The following is a 27,379-nucleotide window of genomic DNA, read 5'->3' on the forward strand; positions in this document are numbered from 1 at the left end:
AGATAGTATTATACAGTATTATTAACTAGTCATTGTGCTGTACATCAGATCCCAAGAACTTATTCATCTTATAACTAGAAGTTTGTACTTTACCATTTCTCTGAATGTTTTTGTCTGTGCATAGTAATTTTTCAGAACCACTTGAGTGTGAATTGGAGACATTTTGCCCAGTTACTTCTGATTACTTAAGTGTGTTAATTTTAAGAACCACATTACAGTTATCAAAATCAGGAAGTTTAACAGTGATACAATACTGTAATCAAAGCCACAATCCATATTGAGATTTCATCAGTTGTCCAAAAAGGTCTTTTATAGATGTTCTTTCTCACTTGGGGATATGATCTAGGAAATGTGTTGCATTTAGTTGTCTCTTTAATGTCATTTAATCTGGAACATTCCATCAGCCTTTTTTGTGTGTGTTCCTTGACCTTGACATTGTTAAAATATAGGCTAGGTGTTTGTTGTTGTTTTTTTCAGAATAACCCTCAATTTGAGTGTGTATAATTAAATTAGTTCAGGTTATACATTTTGGTAGAAATACTACGGAAGTGATGATGTGGTCTTAGTGCATAATATCAGGAATCACCTGATATTGTTTGTTTACAGTGATGTCTGCAAGGTTTGTCCACTCTAAAGTTATTACTTCCCTCTGTAATTAATAAATAATTTGTTAGGAGACATTTGAGATGATGTAAATACCTGTTCCTCATCAGCCTTTCACCTCTGGGTTTATTTTGTTATTCTATTTCAAGCCTGTCATATTGAAATTTTAGTTTATTTATTTCAGGCTTTATTTTCTTACATACTTAAGATTATAAATTTTTCTTAATGTATCACTTTGACATATTAACTGGCATACTTACAGTAGGGTTGGGAATGAAAGGAGACAGTAGTTGGGGAGATTGTCTATAATAATGTACTGCTAGGAAACTGGCAATAAGATCCTGAACAGAGTATTTTAAAGTTGCCCCGAGTCACCCATGTCTTAACAAAATATTTCCAGTGTTGATTTAAAGAACAAAAGATATGTTTTATGATGATCATGATTGTCACACTTATGAGTATGTTCTAGAAAATTATGAAATTAAGAAGTGTGTTTCTTTAGTGCCACTGGTACCTCAGGACTTGTTTAATATACAGTATCTCAGATGACATATTTACTTTATCATTTCAGGAGCAGCGGCGATGGCACGGAAGAATCCTCTGTCGAGCTGGTTTACTGCTATGCTCCACTGCTTTGGTGGAGGAATTTTATCTTGTGTACTGCTTGCGGAGCCTCCATTGAGGTTTCTTGCAAACAACACTAATATATTACTGGCATCTTCAATCTGGTAAGCTGCCATTGTGGTGAACTATAAGACATTTAAAAAATTGTTCTGTAACTTGTTAGTAAATGGAATTTTTTTCTTAAAAAAATATTTTATGTTCTTAAAAGTTAATGCATGTGCAAGGGAAGGAACCCAAATAATGCCAAAGGTTTTAAGTGCAAAGTATGTCTCTTTCTCACCCTTCTCCCTTATCCTCTCCCAGAGGTAGGTATTGTTGTCTCATGTATCTTTAGTGGAAGCATTTCAAATACGAAAGGGCATCAAATATTTGACCCTCAACAGTTGATCTTGTGAACCTAACCTATACGCACAGTTATACAACATGATAATCAAGAATGTGACCAACTACACAAAAAGTCCAAGTGATTATGATATTTATGGTAATTGTTTTTGGTAATTGTCATACTATCTGATTTTTCAGAGCCTTATGAAATTTAACATTAATTTTATTTTGAATTTAGTTTTGAAGTGAAGAAAAAAATGTTAGTAGGAATTGCTTTGGATTCTTGCAAGTTCAGCTTCAGTTATCTTTAAGATGAATGATACATCAAGTTAAAAAAAAAGTGTAATACAAATCAGAGAGCTTTGTTATACCTAAAGCAAAAACCGTGCTTTTGATTAGAAACCATAGCAATGAAATACGTAACATTAGGAGCACTTGAAGTTAATTTTTATTGTGATAATTTTATTGAATATGTAACCAGTCATAAAAGGGAATATTATAAATAGTAGTAGCAATGATACAAATAGTGGAAACTAGTGGCAGTAGAAACTGTTAAGAGTAGAATAAATTTGATAGCTAATATTTATTGAGTTATTACCATATGTCAGCTAAATTCTTTATATTCATTGTCATGTTTAATCACCAGAGTCCAATGAAAGTAGCTATTATTATTTCCATTTGAAAAATGAGAAAACTGAGGCATAGAGGAACTTTGCTGAAATTTTCGTATTTAGTAAGTGATTGAGCTAGGATCCAAAACCAGGAAGTTTCACTTTAGAGCCTTGCCACTTAACAGCCACTGTCTCTCATTGATTTGTTTAACCACCTCTTAAAGTATATTCTTCCAGTTGCTATGTGTTTTAAAATACTTTCTCAAGGACTTCTATTTCTATAGCAATATTTTAAAAGGATATTAACATTTTGGAGAATTTTTTTTATGTGTGTAGATGCTTAAACTATATGAAAAGTAGGATATCCAGAATCTGACACTTTTCGTCACTTCCACTTCTGCTCCTGTATACTAACTACCACTATTGCTTGGACAGTTGCAGTAGCTTCCTAAGTGGGCTAGCTGCTTCTTTCATTATCCCCCTGAGTCTTTTCTTCACATAGTAGATAAAGTGATTATTTTAAAATGTTAGAACATATTACTTCTATGTTCAGTAGTTTCTTATCTTACTAAGAGGAAAATTCAAAACTCTTAATGTAGCCTATAAGACCCTATAAAATCTTCCCTTCCACTCTCTTTGTTGTAATGTCTTTATACTGTACGCCTGCTCAGTCTGCGCTAGCCACGTTGGCTTTGCCATTTCTTGAACACAAAGATGTTCTTCTGCCTCAGCGCCTTTGTGCTTGCTCTCTTTTCTCTGTGATGTTCTTTTCCCAGAAGACTCATATTTTCTTTTCTTGGAGAGATCCTCTCTGAAAAAAACACCTCCTCTCCCATGACTATCATATCATACTTCTTTTTTTTTTTCCCTAGATTTATTACTGTCTGATGTGTTGTCTGTTTATTTCTTCTCATGTTGGTTTGTCTCACTCCACTAGAATAACAGCCTATCAGAGAAGGGACTTTGTTTTGTTAACTGTGTGCCAAGTATTGTTCTAAGTTCAGTAAGTACATTGCTAAAGGAACGGACAGCTTGTGTTCTGTTATATGGGAGTTCTATAATTAGTAGCAAGAAATTACAGATCTTGGTTAGTGATACACTAAATGAAATAAAAGTGCTTGTCTGTAAATATATACTTCCTTGGCTGAAACAAAAAGATATGTTAGAAATGGAAAATAAGTGCATTTTTATGTAGTGAATTAATAGTATAGTATTTAATTATTTGATAACTTGAGATCTTTTATTATGCCCATTTTACATAAGAGGAAATTGAGGCTTGAAGAGTTGGTAAATGACAGGGTCTGGATTTCAACTTAGCATGATCTTAACCAAGAAGAGTTTTCATTATGAACAATATGTGTTTTTTAATTTAAAAGTTTTAATTAATATTGGGTAGGTACAAAGGAACATTTATAAAAATATGCAGAGTATAAAGAATTATGATATAATAAAAACTTGTATATCCATCATTTAGATGAAGAAAAAAATTGCCACTTACAAAAATATTTTATTATAAAGTGAAAATTCAGAAAACCACAAAAACCAAATATATAGCCTAGTGAATTATTGTTAAGTATATCCTTGAAACCATGACCCAAGTCAAGAAATAAAGCTTTGCCATCTATCCCAGAAGTTCCTTCTGGGTGTCATATTCCAATCACAATCCCCTTCCCACCTTAATCAGTACGATAACACACTATTATCCTGACTTTTATGGTAATCACTTCTTTGGATATTTTTATAATTTTGTCATCCAGATGTTCATCCCAAGACACTATAATTTCGTTATGCCCATTAAAAAATCTAACGTCTCTCTTATTTTATAGGTTCCCCTTCCATTCCTTTTTTCCCTTATAGTTTATCTCTTGAAGAACCAGAGTCATTTGACATGTAGACTTTTCCATAGTCATGAGTTTGTTGATTGCATTCTCATGGTGCAGATCATTATATTCTCTGTTCTCTGTGTTCCCTGACAATTGGCAGATGGATCCAGAATCCAAATCAGATTCAGGTTAGATCCTTTTATTTAGCAGGACCATAAGAGACCCAAAATGTCTGATTAGCTTTCTTTTTGTTGACAATAGCACTCTTACGCTTAATGACTATCGTCTGTTAACTGAGAATTACAAAATGGCAATAGTCGAATTCTGTCTTTTCTTCCTGTGTATTAGTTGGAATAGTATTATAAATAAATACTTACTACTAATCATTTATTATTTGTTTACCCAGTTGTATAGTTCACATAGGAAAGGCAGGATAAATACTTGATTCTTTCTCTTTATTTATCAGTTTTCAAGATTTTGATTTGGTCCCCTGCTATTCTCCAGAGGTGACCAGTTTTGTTTGTTTGTTTGTTTAATTTTTTTTTTTTAGTAAATATGAACTCATGAATTTAAGCATATTTTATGGATTTCAATAAATTGGAATTTTCTCATTATTGAAGCTCAAATTGTTCCTTTGTTGGCCAGTGGGAATTTCTTCAGATTGGCTCTTGAGACTTTGATTAGCATCCTTGCTACTTAATATAAGATTCATCTTGTACTTTCTTCTGGAATTACTCATTTCTCTAAGAAGCTCTGGTTCCTTTTAGTGAGAAATAGTATTTCAAGACCACTATCTGAGCACTAGACATGTTCATTATTCCTGAATTGGTTGTTTCTAGGTCTTTTCAGTGGACAGAGCTAGGAAAAATAAGGATAAAATAACTCATGAGTTCATTTGATATTTCTAATTCAAATTCAAGATCATAGAAGTTTTATTTAACTTTTCTCCATTACATATGTATCTTCTTTCTCCCACACTAAGAATTTTGATTCTTAAGGGCACAAGACATGATAGAATTAGGATATTCCAACACTGCTCATTTATTCTGTATTGTTCATGCAATACACAATAGTTTTGAAGTAATAGTAGGAATACCACCACTGATATGATTACTGAAAATATTAACTTTTTGGGTATACACTTGTCGTTCTCTTCCTATTTTTTAAATAGATGTACTATTCTACACTGTCACAGTAATAGCTATTATGTACTATACTCTTACCTTTTTATTCCCATTCAGCCTTAGTTTTATAACTAACTGTATATTTAATGTTTATCACCAGTCCTTATGTCTGTGTCACTAGTAATTTTGGTTTTCTGAAGGTTTTTCTCTAGTAGATTCATCTGGAATAGTAGTCCCTGAATTCTCATGTGTTGATAAATTTGTTTGTGTCTTTTAACTTGAAAGTCAGTTTTATTGGATATAAAATCATAAGATCATACTTTCTATCTTTGAGTATTTTTAATATGTTACTCAGTTTTCTTGTGTTACAAAGCATTGCTGTGAAAAACTCTGATGATCATTTAATTTTCTTTCCCTTATAAGTCACATGCTCTTCTTTTCTAGATGCCCAAAAGTTTCTTTTCTTTTTTCTCTTCTTTTTTTTTTTTTATTAACATCTAGTAATTTAAATATTTCTAGGTGTTGGTCATTTGGGGTCTGTCTTCTTAGGTACATGGTCTGTTATTTTTAGTAGCTACATATGTTTTTTTAAACTGAGAAAGTTATTTTAGTATTTGTACTCCTCTGCTTTGGTTTTCTCCAGGAAGTCCTATTGGCTGTTTTTTTGCCCTTCTTCAATGAACCTTTTTATATCTTTAAAATTTTTTAAGAATATTTTCTTTTTTACCTTCTATTTCTTTGAAGGCACTGTTATTTTATTTCTCTTTGTTTTCCTTCTAGTTTGGTCTTCATTACTAAAATAACTTTCTTTCTTTATCTTTTTATTCTTCCTGAGTATTGTATCTCCAGGTCTCAGTTTTTCTAATTCTGATGTACATTGTTCTTTTATATGTTGTATCGCTTTTCTTAATGTCTTTACCTTGTTTTGAAATAGGAGGTTGCAGTTTTGACCTGTTTTGTGGACCCATTTTCCCGAATACTTTCATTGTAGGGATTTTTTTTTCTCTTATAATAAATGTGTATGGGGTTTGACCTTGATACTTTTCTGTTGGTAATTTTTATGTGAAATCAGGTTTCTTGAACCTTCAAGATAAAGTGGAATTCAGGAAAGATTTTCTGACTTCATAGAGCTCTTGTCCTGTGTCTGTTGTTTTTATGTAGTGTTCAAAAGATGATGACCTGCTTTCTGAGATTTCCTGGGTCTTTTCCCCTTCCCCAGTTTGGTCTAGACCTTCCCCTTCTTTTGTTGTTCTATCCTGCTCAGTTTTGATTCTACATCAGCAGTTTCTTCTTATTATTGGACTTGTTCTAGAAGGGAGCCTGGGTGGATCGTTTTCAAAGTTCACAGGGACTACATTGGTCCAACCCCTTCAGACGTTATCATGGACCCTTTGTCTCACCTGGTATTGGAAATGTTAGAATCCTTCCAGTTTCAGCTGTTGTTGTTTTCCAGATTGGCCTGCTGTGCTTTCTAGTGAATTCCCATTAGCTATTTTGAAGCTGTTTTGTTCTTAGGTCCATTAGTTGCCACCTTGCTGCTTTCTTCTTCCTGCCAAGCAGTTTAGTTCTATGGATGCTGGTGATTTGCCTTTACCCATTTGCATTTTGGGATTTAAAGGGATACCTTGTCACATAGTTTTGTTGTAAGTGCTACGGATGGGATTTTGGCTTTGCTATCTAGTTGCCCTGTTTTTATGAGGGGATTTGAAGAGATCAAAATCTAGGCAACTACTGCTGCCACCATCTTCCCAGAACAGTTGCCATTAGTTTTGATGTCCCCGTATGACCCTCCACCCTCAGCCCGATCCCATCTTTTCTCTTCCTTACTCATAGGTAACAATTACCCTTAATTTTGTACCTTTCATTCCTTTACTTTTCTATGCAGTTCTGACATATATTTTTCTAAATAATATAGTTTTTGAAAATTTTATAAATGGAATCATATGTATGTATTTTTCAGTGACTTGCTTTTTTTGTTCAGCCTCTGTTCCTGAGATTCAGTCTTATTGTGTATGCTTGTAATTTATTACTTTTCACTTCTGTATAGCTTATCAGAATGAATCGTCATCGTATATTCATCCATTTCTCTGTTGACATAGAGTTGTTTCTAGTATTTTTTCTATTACAGTATTGCTAAGAACATGATGTACATGGGTAAGATTTTCTCTTGATATAGCTTAATAGTAGATTTACTGAGTTATAGGGAAAGTGATTTTTAAGCTCTACTAGATAATGAGAAATCATTTCCCAAAATGATTATAATAATTTACATTACCACTGTATTGTACTTAATCTAAGAACTGGACTTTACCAATAACTTATATACTTATATTTCTCTCCCCAATCCCATCTCTTTGCAATTTTTCCACAGTTAACCTCTACCCTGTGTTTATCTTTGTGTTTGTATTTTTTAAAAAGGTGTATATTTTATATATGAATATCTAAACAATAGATTCTTTTAGTTTTATTTGTTTTTGGCCCTATTTTAAAATGGGGTATTATACTCTATATAGTTCTCTAGGACTTTTTTTCATTCAACATTATATTACTAAGATTCATCTGTGTTTTGCTAGTAGCTATAGTACATTCCTTCTCACTGTTGTATAATCTATTATATTAATAACTGTATTTTATTTATTCTTCTGATGAGCATTTTTATTGATTCTAGTTGTTGGGCATTACAAAACAACAAGAGCAGCCACTGCTGTAGTACAGACACTTTTCTAAGTGCTTTACATTTATTATCTTATTTAACCTCACAAGAAACTGGTGAGGTAGGCTCTCTGTTATTTTCATTTAATAAATGAGGAATCTGAGGCAAGAAGGGTTAAATAACTTGCCCAAGGAATCACAGATATCTAGTAGCTGGAGCCAGCATTCAAACCTAGGCTACCTAGTCCTTTAGTCTGCACTATGCAGTGTATTGTTTTGGACTTGGGAAATACTGACATTGTCTTTGTGCTCACAGACCCTTAAATATAAAAAATGATACTTGCTTAAAGACATAGTATAGTTTACTCTTTTCTTTTTTTAAGGTTTTATTGTTGAGAACAAATGTGTAATCTTTGCTTCATTTGATTTTAATTTGGGAAATTAAAATGATGTTTGTAATGTACTTTAAACTCTAGCAAGCTAAACTAAGGGAGTATGTGAATGTACTTATTGGCAAGGTCACCTTTAGTGCAGTAGCTCATAGTGCTCACATTTGGAGATTAGCACCATCTACTGGCAAAGGGAAACAATAACTTGGCATGTCATAGTATGTTTAATATTGTTTGGAAGACAGTGTACCCTTTCATAGGATTTTTCTTTTTGAAAACTGTTTCTGGGGGGAAATAAATATTTTGTAATTTTTCTGTGTATTGATTTTTATGCCCCATTTTGTTTTCCTTTAACTTCCAAGTATCAGTTATATATTGCACATTTGCATAACTGAGACTGCATTTTTATGAGGAAAAATACAACAAAAGGTATAGTTTTATAGGTCTGTCATTCTGTAATAGTCTTTTTCAAAGCATATACATAAAATTATTAATTTGTTAGAGTAGTAAGAGCAAGAGCAAAGCTCTCGTATTGAACTAATATGAACTGTATTAAGCTTACTGTTCTGTTTTAGCCTAGTTAAGTCATACTGTTTTGGTAGTCAGAGGAGGGAAATTAAGGGAGGGTGAAAACAGTTCTCAGAGACTAACCGTAGGAAGCTCAACTCTTGGTATTAACCTAAATTCTAATTTCGTCTTTCCTACTTAAACTGGGTTAGCTTTCTTTTGTCAGTGAACTCGCATCCTGCTTGTATCCTGTTTTACTTTATTTTTAACATCTTTATTGGGGTATAATTGATTTACAGTGTTGTGTTAGTTGCTGCTGTATAACAAAGTGAATCAGCTGTACGTATACATATATACCTATATCTCCTCACTCTTGCGTCTGCCTCCCACCTTCACTATCGCACCCCTCTAGGCAGTCACAAAACACCAAGCTGATCTCCCTGTGCTATGCAGCTGCTTCCCACTAGCTATCTGTTTTACATTTGGTAGTGTATATATGTCAGTGCTACTCTCTCACTTTGCCCCAGCTTACCCTTACCACTTGCCATGTCCTCAAGTCCATTCTGTATGTCTGCGTCTTTATTCCTGTCCCGCCCCCAGGTTCTTCAGAACCATTTTTTTTTTAGATTCCATATATATGTGTTAGCATACGGTATTTGTTTTTCTGACTTACTTCACTCTGTATGGCAGACTCTAGGTCCATCCACCTCACTACGAATACCTCAATTTTGTTTCTTTTTATGGCTGAGTAATATTGCATTTATATATTGCCACATCTTTATCCATTTATCTGTTGATGGACACTTAGATTGCTTCCATGTCCTGGCTACTGTAAAAAGGGCTGCAGTGAACACTGTGATATGTGTCTCTTTTTGAATTATGGTTTTCTCAAGGTATATGCCCAGTAGTAGGATTGCTGGGTTGTATGGTAGTTCTATTTTTAGTTTCTTAAGGAACCTGCATACTGTTCTCCATAGTGGCTGTATCAACTGACATTCCCACCAACAGTGCAAGAGGGTTCCCTTTTCTCCACACCCTCTCCAGCACTTACTGTTTGTAGATTTTTTGATGATGCCCATTCTGACAGGTGTGAGGTGATACCTCATTGTAGTTTTGATTTGCATTTCTCTAATGATTAGTGATGTTGAGAATCCTTTCATGTGTTTGTTGGCAATCTGTATATCTTCTTTGGAGAAATGTCTGTTTAGGTCTTCTGCCCATTTTTGGGTTGGGTTGCTTGTTTTTTTGATATTGAGCTGCATGATTTGCTTGTATGTTTTGGAGATTAATCCTTTGTCAGTTGCTTCATTTGCAAATATTTTTTCCCATTCTGAGGGTTGTCTTTTCATCTTCTTTATGTTTTCCTTTGCTGTGCAAAAGCTTTTAAGTTTCATTAGGTCCCATTTGTTTATTTTTGTTTTTATTTCCATTTCTCTAGGAGGTGAGCCAAAAAAGGATCTTGCTGTGATTTATGTCATGGAATGTTCTGCCTATGTTTTCCTGTAAGAGTTTTATAGTGTCTGGCCTTACATTTAGGTCTTTAATCCATTTTGAGTTTATTTTTGTGTATGGTATTAGGGAGTGCTCTAATTTCATTCTTTTGCATGTAGCTGTCCAGTTTTCCCAGCACCACTTATTGAAGAGGCTGTCTTTTTTCCATTGTATTTTCTTGCCTCCTTTATCGAAGATAAGGTGACCATATGTGCATGGGTTTATCTCTGGGCTTTCTATCCTGTTCCATTGATCTGTATTTTTGTTTTTCTGCCAGTACCATACTGTCTTGATTACTGTAGCTTTGTAGTATAGTCTGAAGTCAGGGAGCCTGATTCCTCCAGCTCCATTTTTCTTTCTCAATATTGCTTTGGCTATTCAGGGTCGTTTGTGTTTCCATACAAATTGTGAAGTTTTTTGTTCTAGTTCTGTAAAAAATGCCATTGGTAGTTTGATAGGGATTGTATTGAATCTGTAGATCGCTTTGGGTAGTATAGTCATTTTCACAGTGTTGATTCTTCCATTGCAAGAGCATGGTATGTCTCTCCATCTGTTTCTTTCATCAGTGTCTTATAGTTTTCTGCATACAGGTTTTTTGTCTCCTTAGGTAGGTTTATTCCTAGGTATTTTATTCTTTTTATTGCAGTGGTAAATGGGAGTGTTTTCTTAATTTTTCTTTCAGATTTTTGTCATTAGTGTATAGGAATGCAAGAGATTTCTGTGCATTAATTTTGTATCCTGCTACTTTACGAACTTCATTGATTAGCTCTAGTAGTTTTCTGGTGGCATCATTATGATTCTGTATGTATAGTATCATGTCATCTGCAAACAGTGACAGTTTTACTTCTTCTTTTCCAATTTGGATTCCTTTTTTTTTTTTTTTTTTTTTTTTAAATTTATTTATTTAATTAATTAATTTATTTTTTTTTTTATTTTTGGCTGTGCTGGGTCTTCGGTTCGTGCGAGGGCTTTCTCTAGTTGCGGCAAGTGGGGGCCACTCTTCATCGCGGTGCGGGGACCGCTCTTCATCGCGGTGCGCGGGCCTTTCACTATCGCGGCCCCTCCCGTTGCGGGGCACAGGCTCCAGACGCGCAGGCTCAGCAGCTGTGGCTCACGGGCCCAGCCGCTCCGTGGCATGTGGGATCTTCCCAGACCAGGGCTCGAACCCGTGTCTCCTGCATTAGCAGGCAGACTCTCAACCACTGCGCCACCAGGGAAGCCCTGGATTCCTTTTATTTCTTTTTCTTCTCTGATTGCTATGGCTAAAACTTCCAAAACTATGTTGAATAATAGTGGTGAGAGTGGGCAACCTTGTCTTGTTCCTGATCTTAGTGGAAATGGTTTTAGTTTTTCACCATTGAGAACGATGTTGGCTGTAGGTTTGTCATATATAGCCTTTATTATGTTGAGGTAAGTTCCCTCTATGCCTACTTTCTGGAGGGTTTTTATCAAAAATGGGTGTTGAATTTTGTTGAAAGCTTTTTCTGCATCTGTTGAGATGATCATATGGTGTTTCTCCTTCAGTTTGTTAATATGGTGTATCATGTTGATTGATTTGCGTATATTGAAGAATCCTTGCATTCCTGGGATAAACCCCACTTGATCATGGTGTATGATCCTTTTAATGTGCTGTTGGATTCTGATTGCTAGTTTTTTGTTGAGGATTTTTACATCTGTGTTCATCAGTGATATTGGCCTGTAGTTTTCTTTCTTTGTGACATCTTTGTCTGGTTTTGGTATTAGGTGATGGTGGCCTTGTAGAATGCGTTTGGGAGTGTTCCTCCATCTGCAATATTTTGGAAGAGTTTGAGAAGGATAGGTGTTAGGTCTTCTCTAAATGTTTGATAGAATTCGCCTGTGAAGCCATCTGGTCCTAAGCTTTTGTTTGTTGGAAGATTTTTAATCACAGTTTCAATTTCAGTGCTTGTGACTGGTCTGTTTATGTTTTCTATTTCTTCCTGGTTCAGTCGGAAGGTTGTGCTTTTCCAAGAGTTTGCCCATTTCTTCCAGGTTGTCCATTTTATTGGCATACAGTTGCTTGTAGTAATCTCTCATGGTCCTTTGTATTTCTGCAGTGTCAGTTGTTACTTCTCCGTTTTCATTTGTAATTGTGTTGATTTGAGCCTTTTCCCTTTTTTCTTGAAGAGTCTGGCCAATGGTTTATCAATTTTATCTTCTCAAAGAACCAGCTTTTAGTTTTACTGATCTTTGCTCTTATGTCCTTCATTTCTTTTTCATTTATTTCTGATCTCATTTTTATGATTTCTTTCCTTCTTCTAACTTTGTTTTTTTTTTTTTTTTGTTCTTCTTTCTCTAATTGCTTTAGGTGTAAGGTTAGGTCGTTTATTTGAGATGTTTCTTGCTTCTTGAGGTAGGATTGTATTGCTATAAGCTTCCCTCTTAGAACTGCTTTTGCTGCATCCCATAGGTTTTGGGTCATCGTGTTTTCATTGTCATTTGTTTCTAGGTATTTTTTGATTTCCTTTTTGATTTCTTCAGTGATCTCTTGGTTATTTAGTAGTGTATTGTTTAGCCTCCATGTGTTTGTATTTTTTTTACAGGATATTTCCTGTAATTGATATCTAGTCTCATAGCGTTGTGGTCAGAAAAGATACTTGATGCGATTTAAATTTTCTTAAGTTTACCAAGGCTTGATTTGTGGCCCAAGATATGATCTATCCTGGAGAATGTTCCATGAGCACTTGAGAAGAGTGTTTACTCTGTTGTTTTTGGATGGAATGTCCTATAAATATCAATTAAGTCCATCTTGTTTAATGTGTCATTTAAAGCTTGCATTTTCTTATTTATTTTCATTTTGGATGATCTGTCCATTGGTGAAAGTGGGGTGTTAAAGTCTCCTACTATTATTGTGCTACTGTCGATTTCCCCTTTTGTGGCTGTTAGCATTTGCCTTATGTATTGAGGTGCTCCTATTCTGGGTTCATACGCATTTACAATTGTTACATCTTCTTCTTGGATTGATCCCTTGATCGTTATGTAGTGTCCTTCTTTGTCTGTTGTAATAGTCTTTATTTTAAAGTCTATTTTATCTGATATGAGTATCGTTACCCCAGCTTTCTTTTGATTTCCATGCATGGAATGCATGGAAATGCATTCCATGCATGGAATATCTTTTTCCATCCTCTCACTTTCAGTCTGTACGTGTCCCTAGGTCTGAAGTGGGTCTTTTGTAGGCAGCATATATACGGGTCTTGTTTTTGTATCCATTCAGCCAGTCTGTGTCTTTTGTTTGGAGCATTTAAGCCATTTACACTTAAGGTAATTATCTATGTGTGTTCCTATTACCATTTTCTTAATTGTTTTGGGTTTGTTATTGTAGGTCTTTTCCTTCTCTTGTGTTTGCTGCCTAGAGAAGTTCCTTTAGCATTTGTTGTAAAGCTGGTTTGGTAGTACTGAATTGTCTTAGCTTTTGCTTGTCTGTAAAGGTTTTAATTTCTCCATTGAATCTGAATGAGATCCTTGCCTGGTAGAGTAATCTTGGTTGTAGGGTTTTCCCTTTCATCACTTTAAATATGTCCTGCCACTCCCTTCTGGCTTGCAGAGTTTCTGCTGAAAGATCAGCTGTTAACCTTATGGGGATTCCCTTGTACGTTATTGGTTGCTTTTCCCTTGCTGCTTTTAATATTTTTTCTTTGTATTTAATTTTTGATAGTTTGATTAATATGTGTCTTGGCGTGTTTCTCCTTGGATTTATCCTGTATGGAACTTTCTGCGCTTCCTGGACTTGATTGACTATTTCCTTTCCCATGTTAGGGAAGTTTTCAACTATAATCTCTTGAAATATTTTCTCAGACCCTTTCTTTTTCTCTTCTTCTTCTAGGACCCCTATAATTCGAATGTTGTTGTGTTTAATGTTGTCCCAGAGGTCTCTGAGAATGTCCTCAATTCTTTTCATTCTTTTTTCTTTATTCTGCTCTGTGGTAGTTATTTCCACTATTTTATCTTCCAGGTCACTTATCCTTTCTTCTGCCTCAGTTATTCTGCTATTGATTCCTTCTAGAGAATTTTTAACTTCATTTATTGTGTTGTTCATCACTGTTTGTTTGCTCTTTAGTTCTTCTAGGTCCTTGTTAAACGTTTCTTGTATTTTTTCCATTCTATTTCCAAGATTTTGGATCATCTTTACTATTATTACTCTGAATTCTTTTTCAGGTAGACTGCCTATTTCCTCTTCATTTGTTTGGTCTGGTGGGTTTTTACTTTGCTCCTTCATCTGCTGAGTATTTCTCTGCCTTCTCATTTTGCTTCACTTACTGTGTGTGGGGTCTCCGTTTAGCAGTCTGTGGGTTTGTAGTTGCCGTTGTTTTTGGTGTCTGCCTCCAGTGGGTAAGGTTGGTTCAGTGGGTTGTGTAGGCTTCCTGGTGGAGGGGACTGGTACCTGTGTTCTGGTGGTTGAGGCTGGATTTTGTCTTTCTTGTGTGCAAGACCATGTCCGGTGTTGTGTTTTGGGGTGTCTGTGAACTTATTATGATTTTAGGCAGCCTCTCTGCTAATGGGTGAGGTTGTGTTCCTGTCTTGCTAGTTGTTTGGCATGGGGTGTCCAGCACTGGAGCTTGCTGATCTTTGAGTGGAGCCAGGTCTTTGCATTGAGATGGAGATCTCTTGGAGAGCTTTTGCCGATTGTTATTACGTGGGGCTGGGAGGTCTCTGGTGGTCCAGTGTTCTAAACTTGGCTCTCCCACCTAAGAGGCTTAGGCCTGACACATGGCCAGAACACCAAGACCCTAAAGCAAGCCTCCCACAGAGCTTCCCGAGGATACCTTGTTTACAAGAAAACGGCCGGAGGAAGGGGCAGAGCTGGGACTGCACATTCCTCTGTCAAACCACCAAGCTGAATTCCTGTATCTTGTTTTAGACTAACTTCTGTTATTTAACACTCTTCTTTGTCATTTTTTTCTCTATGTTAATCACTTAGATTAAGTCACTTAGACTTAAAAATGTATGAGAAATAAATTGCCTTCTCGTTCCATTTCATGTCTGATATGTTCTAGTCCTTCATTTCTGATATGTTTTCTTTAAGCACTTTACAAGTTGAAAGTTCCATAGATGTTACAATTTTAGTTTAAGATGAAATTGTAATCTTTACAGAATGAGGGACATGATGATTTCTTAATGCATGTTGAGTGAGTCACTGAAGGAATTTTAAAAAGGTGACTTGTGTTATAGAGCAGGAATGGCTATTTAGGGCACCACTGGTCTGATCTGCTTACTTGTAAGTCTACTGAGCACAATAAACAGTTGTTCTTTTGCCCTGTGGCTATTTAACAATTGAAACAAGAACTGTTTTCTGTTTAAAATATTAGCGTATTATAGGTATACTTTAGAAATACAGTAGGTCCCCTACATACAAATGAGTTCAGTTCTGAGAGCTGGTTCTTAAGTGCAACTTGTTTGTAAGTCCAACAAAGTTAGCCTAGGTATGTAACTAACATTTGGCTATATAGTACTGTACTGTAATAGGTGTATAATACTTTTCCACAAATAATACATAAAAAACAAACACAAAAATAAAGAAAACATTTAAAATCTTACAGTACAGTACCTTGAAAAGTACAGTTGTACTGTACAAGAGCTGGCATACAGGGGTTGGCACCGAGTGAACAAGCAAGAAGAGTTACTGACTGGAAGAGGGAGAGGAGGTGGGAGATGGCAGAGCTGAAGGATCATCAGCAATAGGAGACAGAGGGCAAGCTGCAATTTCACTCAGGCCTGACGTTGATGGCACAGGTCCTGGTTCCTTTCTAGATTCAGTTCTATCTACTCTCTTGAAAAAGCAATCCAGTGATGTCTGGGTAGGACTAACAGTGCCTCCTCAAATAAAGAAAATCCCCTTGCCATTTCCTGCGTCATGAATCTCTTCAGTTCTTCAGTTACTTTTTCTTCCTCTTGTCTCTCTTTGTCCTTTCTCTGGGCCTCCAGTTCCATCAGGTCTTCATTAGTAAGCTCCTCATGTTGCACAGCAAGGAGTTCATTGAAGTCGTCTTCTTGGAGATCTAGCGCCAGCTACTCGCTGAGGGTCACTAAGTTGCTGAAGACCTCTTTGGACTCCTCATCCACCTTCTCAAATCCACGAAAATCATGAACAAACTGTGGGCAAAGGTTCTTCCAAACCCCAGTCATGGTGATGGCCATAACCTCACGCCAAGCAAAGTTGATATTTTTTATGACCTTGTAGATGTTATAGTCCTTCCAAGAATGTTGCAGGGTTGTTCCTGATCCATCACTCACCTTTACTGCCTGATGAAAAGTGTGATGTAAATAATATTTCTTGAAAGTTGGTATAACTCCCTGGTCCATAGGGTGGATGAGCAACATAGTATTTGGTGACAGATGCACTACTTTGAGGTTGGGATGAAAGTCATCCATGAATGGGGGGTGGCCCGGAGCAGCAAAAGAATGTTGAATGGGATGTCCTTTGCCAAGCAATATTTCTCTACCTCTGGGCTAAGGTGCTAGAAAAACCAGTCCTGGAAAATGGCCTGTGTAACTCAGGGTTAGGGTTATTACTCTTCCACACAACAGGAAGAGAGCCCTTGGCTATGTGTTTAAGGGTTCTTGGGTTCTCTGAATGATAAACTAAGAGAGGCTTCAGCTTCATATCGCCGGAAGCATTGCCACCAAACAACAGAGTTGGCCTATACTTTGCTGTTTTATAGCCTGACATCAACTCTTCCTCCTTACTGATGTAACTTCAGTTTGGCATCCTCTTCCAGTACAGTCCTGTCTCATCCACATTAAAAACCTGCTTGGGTAAATATGCACCTTCATCAATAATTTCTTTAAGTGTTTCAGGAAATTCTCGGGCAGCTACCGTATCTGCACTTGCTGCCTCGCCACTTACTTTTACGTTGTGAAGGTTGGCTCTGCCTTAAACTGATGAAACCAGCCATGGCTGGCATTAAAAGGTGTGCCCTCTGATTCTTTGCCATGTTTCTTCTTCAAGTCTTCATGATGGCTTTTAGCTTTCTCTTGAATCAGCATTAAGCTGAGCGGGACTTGACGCTGATGCTGATCCTGCATCCACACACTGAGAAGTTTCTCCATCTCCTCCATCACTTTTCCACGCTTCTTCGATATTATTGTCGACATCTTCGGCACGGCAGACTTTGTGTTACATGATCTTGTCCTTGTTCTTTAGAATCATGCTAATGGTTGAACAATTCGTGTTATAAGAACGAATGACATCTACCATCTTTTCGCCTCACTCCACTCAATTGTTTTACTTTTGTTTCCGTCCTTATTGCTTGGCTCTTCTTAGCAGTACCAGCTACATCACTGCTGCTTTTAACGCTTGCTCCCGGATATCCTGGGCTTGAAATAAAGATACTGTACTACTGTACTCTATACAGTACTGTGCAGTAAATTACACAGAACACAACCACTTGTAGAGGACGTATGCATGTGACAATGTGTGCCAGACACGTGAACTACCTTATGTGATTGGACATGGGAACGCACGTTCACATCTTTGAAAGTTCGCAACTTGAAGGTTCAGATGTAGGGGACTTACTGTATCTGATTGATGCAATAAAGACTTATTTATTAGCAATAGCAATAATTACCAATTTTAGACCATATGCCATAATGTCACATAGTTGAATATAAAAAGTCCAAGATTGGGACTTCCCTGGTGGTCCAGTGGTTAAGACTCTGTGCTTCCACTGCAGGGGGCACGGGGTTTAACCCTAGTTGGAGAACTAAGATCCCACATGCCCCGTGACACAGCCAAAAAAAAAAAAGAAGTCCAAGATTGCTCTTGTAATAGTGTAGCCTTTTAACTCACGTTGAAGATAGTCTTGGTGTAGAGAATGAAAATGGGGTCGTTTGTATTATTGTTGTTTTGTTGTTTTTTTGTTTGAGTATTTTGAGCATTCATTGCTGCTAAAGTGAAACCAGATCTCCCTGTCTTAATCTAATCTAGAGTGGATACCAAAATATTTTTATTTTATTTAAAAATACATTTAAAAAGTGCTTAGGCGTAACTCTTTTTCTTTGCCCCTGGCACCTAGCCAACTTCCTGGAAATTTGTTCCATATTTAAAGAGAGACTTGTATAGAGGCTTTCAAAATGTTATATGAACATTAAAGATTTTATATAATACCAGTCATTTTTGAAAAGCTTTTTACTACTTTTAGATAATTTATTCCTTTGTCTCAAACTCTTTAATTATCAAATGATTCTTTGATTTGATATATTTTGTTTTGCCTCCTGCTAATTTTTTAACTGCTAATAAATGATTTAACTCAAGCCTACTGTTTTTTTAAAAATACATTTATTTATTTATTTATTTATTTTTGGCTGCATAGGGTCTTCATTGCTGCACATGGGCTTTCTCTAGTTGTGCCGAGCAGTGGCTACTCTTCGTTGTGGTGCGTGGGCTTCTCATTGTGGTGGCTTCTCTTGTTGCGGAGCACAGCCTCTAGGCCCGCAGGCTTCAGTAGTTGTGGCATGTAGGCTCAGTAGTTGTGGCTCGTGGGCTCTAGAGTGCAGGCTCAGTAGTTGTGGCACATAGGTTTAGTTTCTCCGTGGCATGTGGGATCTTCCTGGACCAGTGCTCGAACCCGTGTCCCCTGCATTGGCAGGCGGATTCTTAACCACTGTGCCACCAGGGAAGTCCAGGGCTACTTTTTATTATGCTGAGTTTCAGGGGGTAACAAGATGAATGATTCCTGCCATCTAAGGACTGTTATAATATGAGTATTATAGCCTTTATATATCATAAAGAAAAATGTCTAAAGAGCTATGTTGAAGTATAGGAACCAATTGTTTTAGTTGTACAGAACCATCAGAATTTAGTCAGAACTGAGAATATTAACTAAAACAAAACTCCCAAAGTCAATGTATATGGTAGTATTTAAGTGGCATCTTGAAGAATAGGAAGGAATTGGTAAGTGGAGTTGAAGAAGAGAGGGTGCTTCAGGCTGAACAAACCATTTCATCTTATATTGGGTCTCTGAAGCAGTGTTTTGGCAAACAGGATTTCATATTCCATGAATACTTTTAGGAATTCGGACTTTATGAGCCATGAATTACGATAAGGTTAACAACTTCTTTTAGAAGAGATAGAGTACTTCTTTCTTGCAGTGTATTCTGTATCAAGATAAATGTTCTGCTTTAAGCACAAAATTGTCTGCCAGAGAGTATTTTAGGAATGGGGGGAAAAAGTACTGTGTTTTCCAATCAACACTACTGTTAAATTGTTGAACAGGTGTTTAGAACAAATGAGGCTTCAAAAAATAATTCACCTGAGGAGGAGTGAATTATTCTTAAACTAACGTCACAACTTAATTGGTCAAAACTTAAACTTACTCAGCTAAATTGAAGAACAAGCTTCATATTCTTTTAGCCATATGAAAATAAGTTTTTCCTTAACATGAGTGAATCTGTCTCCTTGAGAGCAATGACCTTTCTCTGTATAGGTTGCAGTTTATGCACAAAGGGGCACAGGTGAAGATGTAAGTGGGGTTGAAATGGTGTCCCTTGCTCAGCTACTAAGGTCCCTTTTCTAATTCCTTTTCCAAAGACCACACACTCTACCTAGAGAAGCCCCAAACCAGAAGTGATTATACACTTGCTTAATTTTGTTGGTGGATTCAGCACTTAGCTTCTAGACTAGTGTAGTCACAAATTAGGAACTCAGTGAATACGTTTTGCATTTATAGAGTACTCAGAAGTACAAAATTTATATTCCCCTTTGATTATGACTTTTTGGCAGATTATTTTATGTGCTTCATGTGATTTTAAAAAATTGACTTTGGGACTTCCCTGGTGGTCTAGTGGTTAACATCCTGTGCTTCCCCTGCAGGGGGCACGGGTTTGATCCCTGGTCAGAGAACTAAGATCCCACATGCTGCACGGAGTAGCCAAAAAAAAAAAAAAAAAATTGACTTTACCCAATCTGTGGTCTTCTTGCAGGCAAATTCCATGTTTATATGGATAATTCCATGTGTTGTGTTTTATCAAATTGTTATTGCTGATATTCTGGATTTTTATTTTTGTTCTTATGATTCCACTCATGTATTAAAATATTTAAATTTTAATTTCAGGTATATGATTTTTTTTTGCCCCTGTGACCTTGTTTCCCAGGGATATTCATTCCTACCTGTTCAACTCTTGGCTGCGGGAATGAAGGAAGTGACCAGAACTTGGAAAATAGTAGGTGGAGTCACCCATGCTAATAGCTATTACAAAAATGGCTGGATAGTCATGATAGCTATTGGATGGGCCCGAGGTAATATTAACAATATGTGTTCATAAATATTCTGTTATTGGTGTACTACAACTACTGAACAATTCTCTAGTTAAATTAATGGGGACCACATACTTTAATAACAGTCTTTTTTTGGAAGATGGAAGCCTTGTTTCTGTTGGCTGGTAAAGTTAATTCAAAACTGGCAGTATTCACTAGTACTAGTCATCAGCCATTCTTTTGAGCCTGATTGTCTTAAAAATAGCATATTTATTATTGGTTTGATTAGCAGCCATAACCAGAGGGATTCATAGTTAATTAAGGTGTAGACACCATCATAAATAAAACAAGTTTACATAAGAAATTATGTGGCACGTGTAATTAAAAAACTTTGCGCTGTTTTTTATTTTTTCCTCGCTTTTTTCATCCTGAATAACCTGAAATAGTAAATGTGATTGATTATGGGTTCATGTTCACTCTGCATTACCTACCTTTATTGTATGTTGGAACTGAATAAATTTCTCAATCTATTGTGACAGTGTACTGCACCTAAAACTAAAATCAGAAAAGGAAATGATAAAGCAGAGGAGTTTACTTTTTCAGGTCAGAAACAAACATCTAGCCACATCTCTGTCCGAGGCCCCAATTTTAACCTTAATTGTAGTACAATAGACAGTTACCATGAAAGAATTGTAATTGTCTCTGTATCATAAATGTACAAGGCAACTTTTTTCTCCCTCCCAAGAATCATATTTTGGAGATCCTCTTGGAATTTTAAGTCAAAAGATAGAATTATGGCTTTATTTCATATATTTTCTCAAGAAAGTTTGGTTAAGTATTCTTGTTTTATGTTGTTCTTTTTAGGTGCAGGTGGTAGCATTATCACGAATTTTGAGCAGTTGGTAAAAGGCTGTTGGAAACCAGAAGCTGACATTCATCGGCTGAAGATGTCCTAGTGAGTTGGTATAGACTGTACTGAGACTTGGCCTTTTATCCTTAAATCTTACCAATTTATTTTAAAAAACATTTTGGGATCTCTAAATGTGGGTGAAACAAACAAACAAATAAATAAAAGGATAATGGGAAGAAAACCAGGAAACCTAAGTTTTTCAAGAAGTCTGCTCTCTTAAATGTAGCTTTTAAAATAAATATTGATTCCTTTTTCTGTGGGTTCCTCCTCTTAGAAAATAAAACCAAACAAAAACTGTAGAACTGTGGGAAGAGTGTGTATTTATGGAGCAAGAACTACATAGGAACAGAATTCTCTGGAATCAATTGCAGGCTCTTGGCATTTTCATTAATTTTCACCCAGATTTCAAATTATTCATAGTTCCTGGTAGTGAAATGTCAAGCTTATGGTAACAGTCAATACGTTATCATAAAGCCCTGTTAGTTGCTTTAAAAGTGAGAGTTGAATTTAACTATTGGGTTGGCCAAAAAGTGCCTTCGGTTTTTAAGTTTAAAAAAAACAGACACTTTTTTCATTTTTACCAAGAACTTTATTGAACAATGTATTCACCCTTTTGTTCCACTACCTTCTGCCATTTTTCAGGCAATTTCGTAATTTCATCTTCCCAAAACTTTTTATGTTTTTGAGCAAAGAACTGTTCCAGGTGCCTTTTACAGTCTTCCAGGGAATTGAAATTTTTTTCCATTAAAAGAATTTTGTAAAGACTGAAGTAAATGGAAATTCGAAGGTGCAATGTCTGGTGAATACGGCAGATGAATCAGAACTTCCCAGCCAAGCTGTAACAGTTTTTGCCTGGTCATCAAAGAAACATGCGGTCTTGCGTTATCCTGATGGAAGATTATGCATTTTCTGTTGATTAATTCTGGACACTTTTCATCTAGTGCTGCTTTCAGTTGGTCTAATTGGGAGCAGTACTTCTTGGAATTAATCTTTTGGTTTTCCGGAAGGAGCTCATAATAGAGGACTCCCTTCCAATCCCACCATATACACAACATCAGCTTCTTTGGATGAAGATTGGCCTTTGGTGTGGTTGGTGGTGGTTTATTTCACTTGCCCCACGATCTCTTCTGTTCCACATTATTGTACAGTATCCACTTTTCATCGCCCGTCACAATATGTTTTAAAAATGGAACATTTTCATTACGTTTAGTAGAGAATTGCCTGCGGAAATAAGGTCAAAAAGGTTTTTTTCACTTAACTTATGTGGAACCCAAACACCAAAGCAATTAACATAACCAGGCTGGTGCAAATGATTTTCAGCACTTGATTTGGATATTTTGAGTATGTCAGCTGTCTCCGGCATGGTGTAATGTTGATTGTTCTCAGTTAATGTTTCGATTTGGTCTCTATCAACTTCAACTGGTCTGCCCGACTGTGGAGCATCATCCAGCGAGAAATCTCCAGCACGAAACTTCATGGTCCACTTTTGACATGTTCAGTCAGTCACAGCACCTTCTCCATATACTGCACAAATCTTTTTTTGTGTTTCAGTTGCGTTTTACCTATCTTGAAATAATAAAGCATAATATGCCGAAAACGTTGCTTTTTTTCTTCCACCTTCAATGTTAAAATGGCTACACAAAAATTCACTAATTTTGATAAGTCTTTTTTTAACTGCACGCTGATGTGACAGCTGTCACATACAATCTAACAAAATTGTTTCGAATGAAGTTAAAGACAATTAAGTGCTACTAGAGCCATCTGCGGAAGAAACTGAACAAACCTTTTGGCCAACCCAATACATAATAAAAATAAGAAAAAGATTAGAGGAAATAACCCATTCTATGCTTGTACGATGCAGACTACCTTTTGCACCCATTTAAGAGAATCTAATCATTAGGTGTTCTCTAAAGACACCGACCCAGTCTTAAATAAGTCACAAATGTATCCCTGATGCACCTGAAAATGAAATAGAGAAATACAGTTACTATTCCCGCAATTCAATAAAGAAAGCCTTAGGATTTAGTGGCCATAATAAGCAAGGTGAGGAAGTCTTCATGTGAAAATAAACTCATTAGAATGGATTAAAAATGAAGGTTGAGAAGCAGTATGAATGATGAAGTATATGTTTGAGTGAACCAGTAGATTTCAGGATGTTTACCTTGGAATGTACCCCTTAAAGCTTGAATGAGGTAGTTTAGAAATAGAACAAAGGAGCTTTGATCGATAATAAGTTATAAATAAAGCATTAATGTTATTCCGGGGAAATTTTTCTCATTTCAAGTGTGTGCTTTGAAACGTCTTCCATGAAACATTTCTTGGGACTGTAAAACTGAAATCAAATTGTGATTCTCCTGTGTTCAGAACCTTGCAGTGACTCCCCAGATGGCCTATGAGACCCTCCAAGATCTGTGTCTCTCCCGCACCTAATTTGCTCTGACTTCAGCTCTTACTGTTCTCTCCCTTGCTCACTGCACTCTGTCCTTGAGCAAGCCAGGTGTTGTCTGGCTTAAAACTAAGTTCTCTCTCTGCCTAGAATCTGTTTCCTCAGGTGGCCAACTCCCTTATCTACTTTGCTCAAAGGATTTTCTCAAAGCTTGCCTTCTCATTGAGGGCTACCCTGCTTAAAATTACACTTCCCTCTATTTCTCCCACAGCATTTATCATATTTTATAATTTACTTATTCATTATGTTTATTTTTCTCTCCCTTTGGCTTTCCTCCATGCTTCAAAGAATACAAGAAGCAAAGTATAGGGATTTTGCCTTTTTTGATTGCTCTTATATCCTAAACACCTATCACATAGTAGACAGTAAATATTATGTGAATGAATGAATGATTAACAATTTGTCAGGTGAGATCATTGGGATCCATTATGATATTTTGTGTATGCATATATATATATGTTTTCATATATTTATTACCAAATACTTTTGCATAGTGGAAAAAGCCTGTATGGTCTTAGAGAATACATATATTGTAATAAACAGAATGTTGGTAAAAATATGAATGTTAGAGGTGCTGGTGAGGTCTTCGAGGAATTGAGGAACATGATACTGGAAACTGGAAGAAAGGTGATTTAGTTATATGTGCTGCAGTTGTGTGGAAAGCATAATCTGTAAGCATTGAACTTGGATATTCAGTTGAGTTTCAGAAGCAAAGTGTTGGCGATCTGAGCTGGTTTCTTCTTGCTTCTTACAGTGAAGTGTGAGAGGAAAGAGTTGAATGGAGGGAATAACTGCTAAACAAAGAAACCAAGACCTGATGATTTGGGAAATTCTCAGCCTATCCAGATTGCAAAAGATGATAAAATTAGGAGAGTCATTCTTAGGAAAAGCCTGCTGTGGAGAGAAAGTTAAGGGTGTGGCTGGACAACTTTTGCTAGTGTTAAAAGAGATTAGGCGTGTGATTCATGGATCCATTCAGCTACCATAGCAGAAGCCTGGAATAGAGATGAGATTATCCAGGAAAGATCTGTGAAGAACCATCTTGACTGATGGCGTGGATCCCCTGTGTCATGCATAGGAAACCCAGAAGATTTTTGAAAGTGTTGTATCAGCAGAAACACTGCCAGGTTGGACTGAAAGGGACAGAGACAAGATGAAATAGAAGTCAGACTCCCAAAATTCTACAGGTAGAAACAGGCTGATAAAATTTTTAGCTGTCGATATGTACTACCATTCAGGGAAAAGGAAGAATGGCTTTAAGGTGGGAGCTGCGGGCCTAGAAACCTGAGGCCAGACCCATAGGCTGGAGTCACAGGGTGCAAAAGCCAGAGCCATGAATGCAGAGATTAGAGCTGTAAACTCAGAGGATGGAGCCTCAGGCCACAGAAGATTATTCCCGGGTCTGGAAACCTACCGGAATTTGCCCTGCTGGATTTTGAAATTGCATAGGACTGTGATCACTTTCTTCCTTCCGTTTTCTCCCTTTTGGCGTGGGAGTGCCTATAGCTCTTACCTATGCTTATTCCACCATTGTATTTTGGAAGCAGATAGCTTATTTACTAGGTTCACAGGAAACTAATATAATAAGTATAAGAATTTTCTGAATGCATTCTGATCTTCGTAACCAATCTCATTGACTTTTTCCTAAATCCCAGGCCTGCTCCAATCCCCTGCTTCAATTTATTGTTTACAAAATCCGTGCTCCTCAGATTCATTGCTTCTGAATTTATGCTCTAAGAGAACACAATCCAAAGTAGAATATGTGTATGCTAAGATGCCCATGATGAGGCACTATGGTTCAGAAACCAAACTATTAGAAACAGAGTAGCAAAAGGACATTAAGACAATGTCTTAATGGAATTAACTATTTATTTTTTATCGCATCCTTTTAAAAGTCAGTTTGGTGTACATTTTATGATACAGTTGTACATGTACATAATTTATAAATTAATTGATATATATTAAGGAGTGTCTTAAAACACTTTTACCACTAGAGATGCACAGTCAAAAAGTTTGTGGACCACTGTTCTAAAACAGGAATGCTGCCCAGTTATTGGTAGGCAAGATCCAAACCCCTGTTACCCAAACCTAAGTGTTTTGAACTCAATCCTTAGCTTGTACTGATTAAACAAACTACTTATTTTTCATAAAGTGGTTTATAGGGGCTTTTAAATTTGTCATATTTTATACTATGGCATTCTAAGAGTTTATTATTTATCTTTTTCTAGTTTTAAGCATAAAGGGCTAGAAAATGATCTGTTACTGAGATATACTTTATGTGGCAATATATGACAAGAAAGTGTAGTGCTTGTTATATGTTAATAGATAAACATCTTATTATAGACTTTAAATTTTAATATATTGGCTAATGCTAATATTTTGTGCTGGAGTTAGCTAAGTGATGTGCTGGAGCTGGCTCACAGTTTTATGAGAGCCATTCCACACAGCAGCCTGAAGTGGGCTGTGGGAGTACAGTTGGTCCTCTGTATCCATGGTTTCTGCATCTGTGGATTAACCAACTGTGGATGAAAACTATTAGAAAGAAAATTCCAGAAAGTTCCAGAAAGCAAACCTTGAATTTGCCATGTACTGATAACGGTTTACATAGTACTTATACTGTAATTACAACTATTTACATAGCATTTACATTATATTAGGTATTATAAATAATCGAGATGATTTAAAGTATGTGGGAGGATGTGCATAAGTTATATGCAAATACTACATCATTTTATATCACGGACTTGGGCATCAGTGGATTTTGGTAAGTGTGGGGGTCCTGGAACAAATTCCCTGCGAATACCACGGAGCGACTGTATTTACACCGTGGAAATGAGGAAATGCTGCAAATCAGGGGTTTCTTTTCCATCCCCCATCCCACCCAAGGAGCTTGGTTAGCACTATAAGGTTTTTCAGGGCTAACATCCTTTTCCCAAATCATGCTGTGGAATGTGGGACTTTCAAATCCTTTGTGAAAAAGTGTTATGTGGTCAATTCAGAAATATTACATATAGAAACGTACTCTCTTTATCAGAAAGTCACAGTATGTATGAACATTCTAAACTTTGATACTTTATGCTGTGAAGAAAGGTATTTAACTTTATGTAACTCAGCATTCCCAAAACTTTATATTTACAGAACTCATTTTTGTGTTAACATCTATTAATAACTCATTAAATTAATATTTTGAGAATACTGTTTGAGAAATATAGAGATAAATAATATTTATTACTTATTGAGTTAAAATGTGTTTTATTTTCAGCCCTGCCAAGGTAACCCTGCTGGGGTCAGTTATCTTCACATTCCAGCAAACCAAGCATCTGGCAATATCAAGGCATAATCTTATGTTCCTCTATACTATGTTTCTTGTGGTCACAAAGGTAAGAGTTCAAGGTAGCAATAAAGCAGTATTACAAATTCTGTGTAACCAAAATTCTGCATAAGGCAAGTAACAGAAAAATTTATTTTTTATTATAGTCTAAAAATACCAATTTTGGGGAGTTATTCAGCACATCCATGACTTACTGAAACATAGCTCTTCTAAGATTCCTCATTTGATTTATGCTGAGGCTATCAGGAAGGATTTGCAGACAACTTTGTAGTATTTACATTGGAGGCCAGAGAGTAGTGGAAATAGCCAAGGCTGATCAGAGACTGCAAAGTGT

At 36.3% G+C, this 27,379-nt stretch overlaps 1 protein-coding gene across 1 annotated transcript in view; it reads left to right on the forward strand.

Annotated features, from left to right (window-relative positions):
• TMEM38B (transmembrane protein 38B) overlaps window positions 1–27,379 on the forward strand; it is a 67,713-nt gene that overhangs the window by 18,933 nt on the left and 21,401 nt on the right. The window contains exons 2-5 of the mRNA XM_007178251.3: window positions 1,175–1,331; window positions 20,216–20,400; window positions 21,223–21,313; window positions 26,977–27,094. Of these exons, the coding sequence (XP_007178313.1) occupies window positions 1,175–1,331; window positions 20,216–20,400; window positions 21,223–21,313; window positions 26,977–27,094 (551 nt within the window). The remainder of the gene's footprint in view (window positions 1–1,174; window positions 1,332–20,215; window positions 20,401–21,222; window positions 21,314–26,976; window positions 27,095–27,379) is intronic.

This window comes from Balaenoptera acutorostrata, chromosome 6 (genome assembly GCF_949987535.1).
Source record: "Balaenoptera acutorostrata chromosome 6, mBalAcu1.1, whole genome shotgun sequence".
NCBI classification, from domain to species: domain Eukaryota; kingdom Metazoa; phylum Chordata; class Mammalia; order Artiodactyla; family Balaenopteridae; genus Balaenoptera; species Balaenoptera acutorostrata.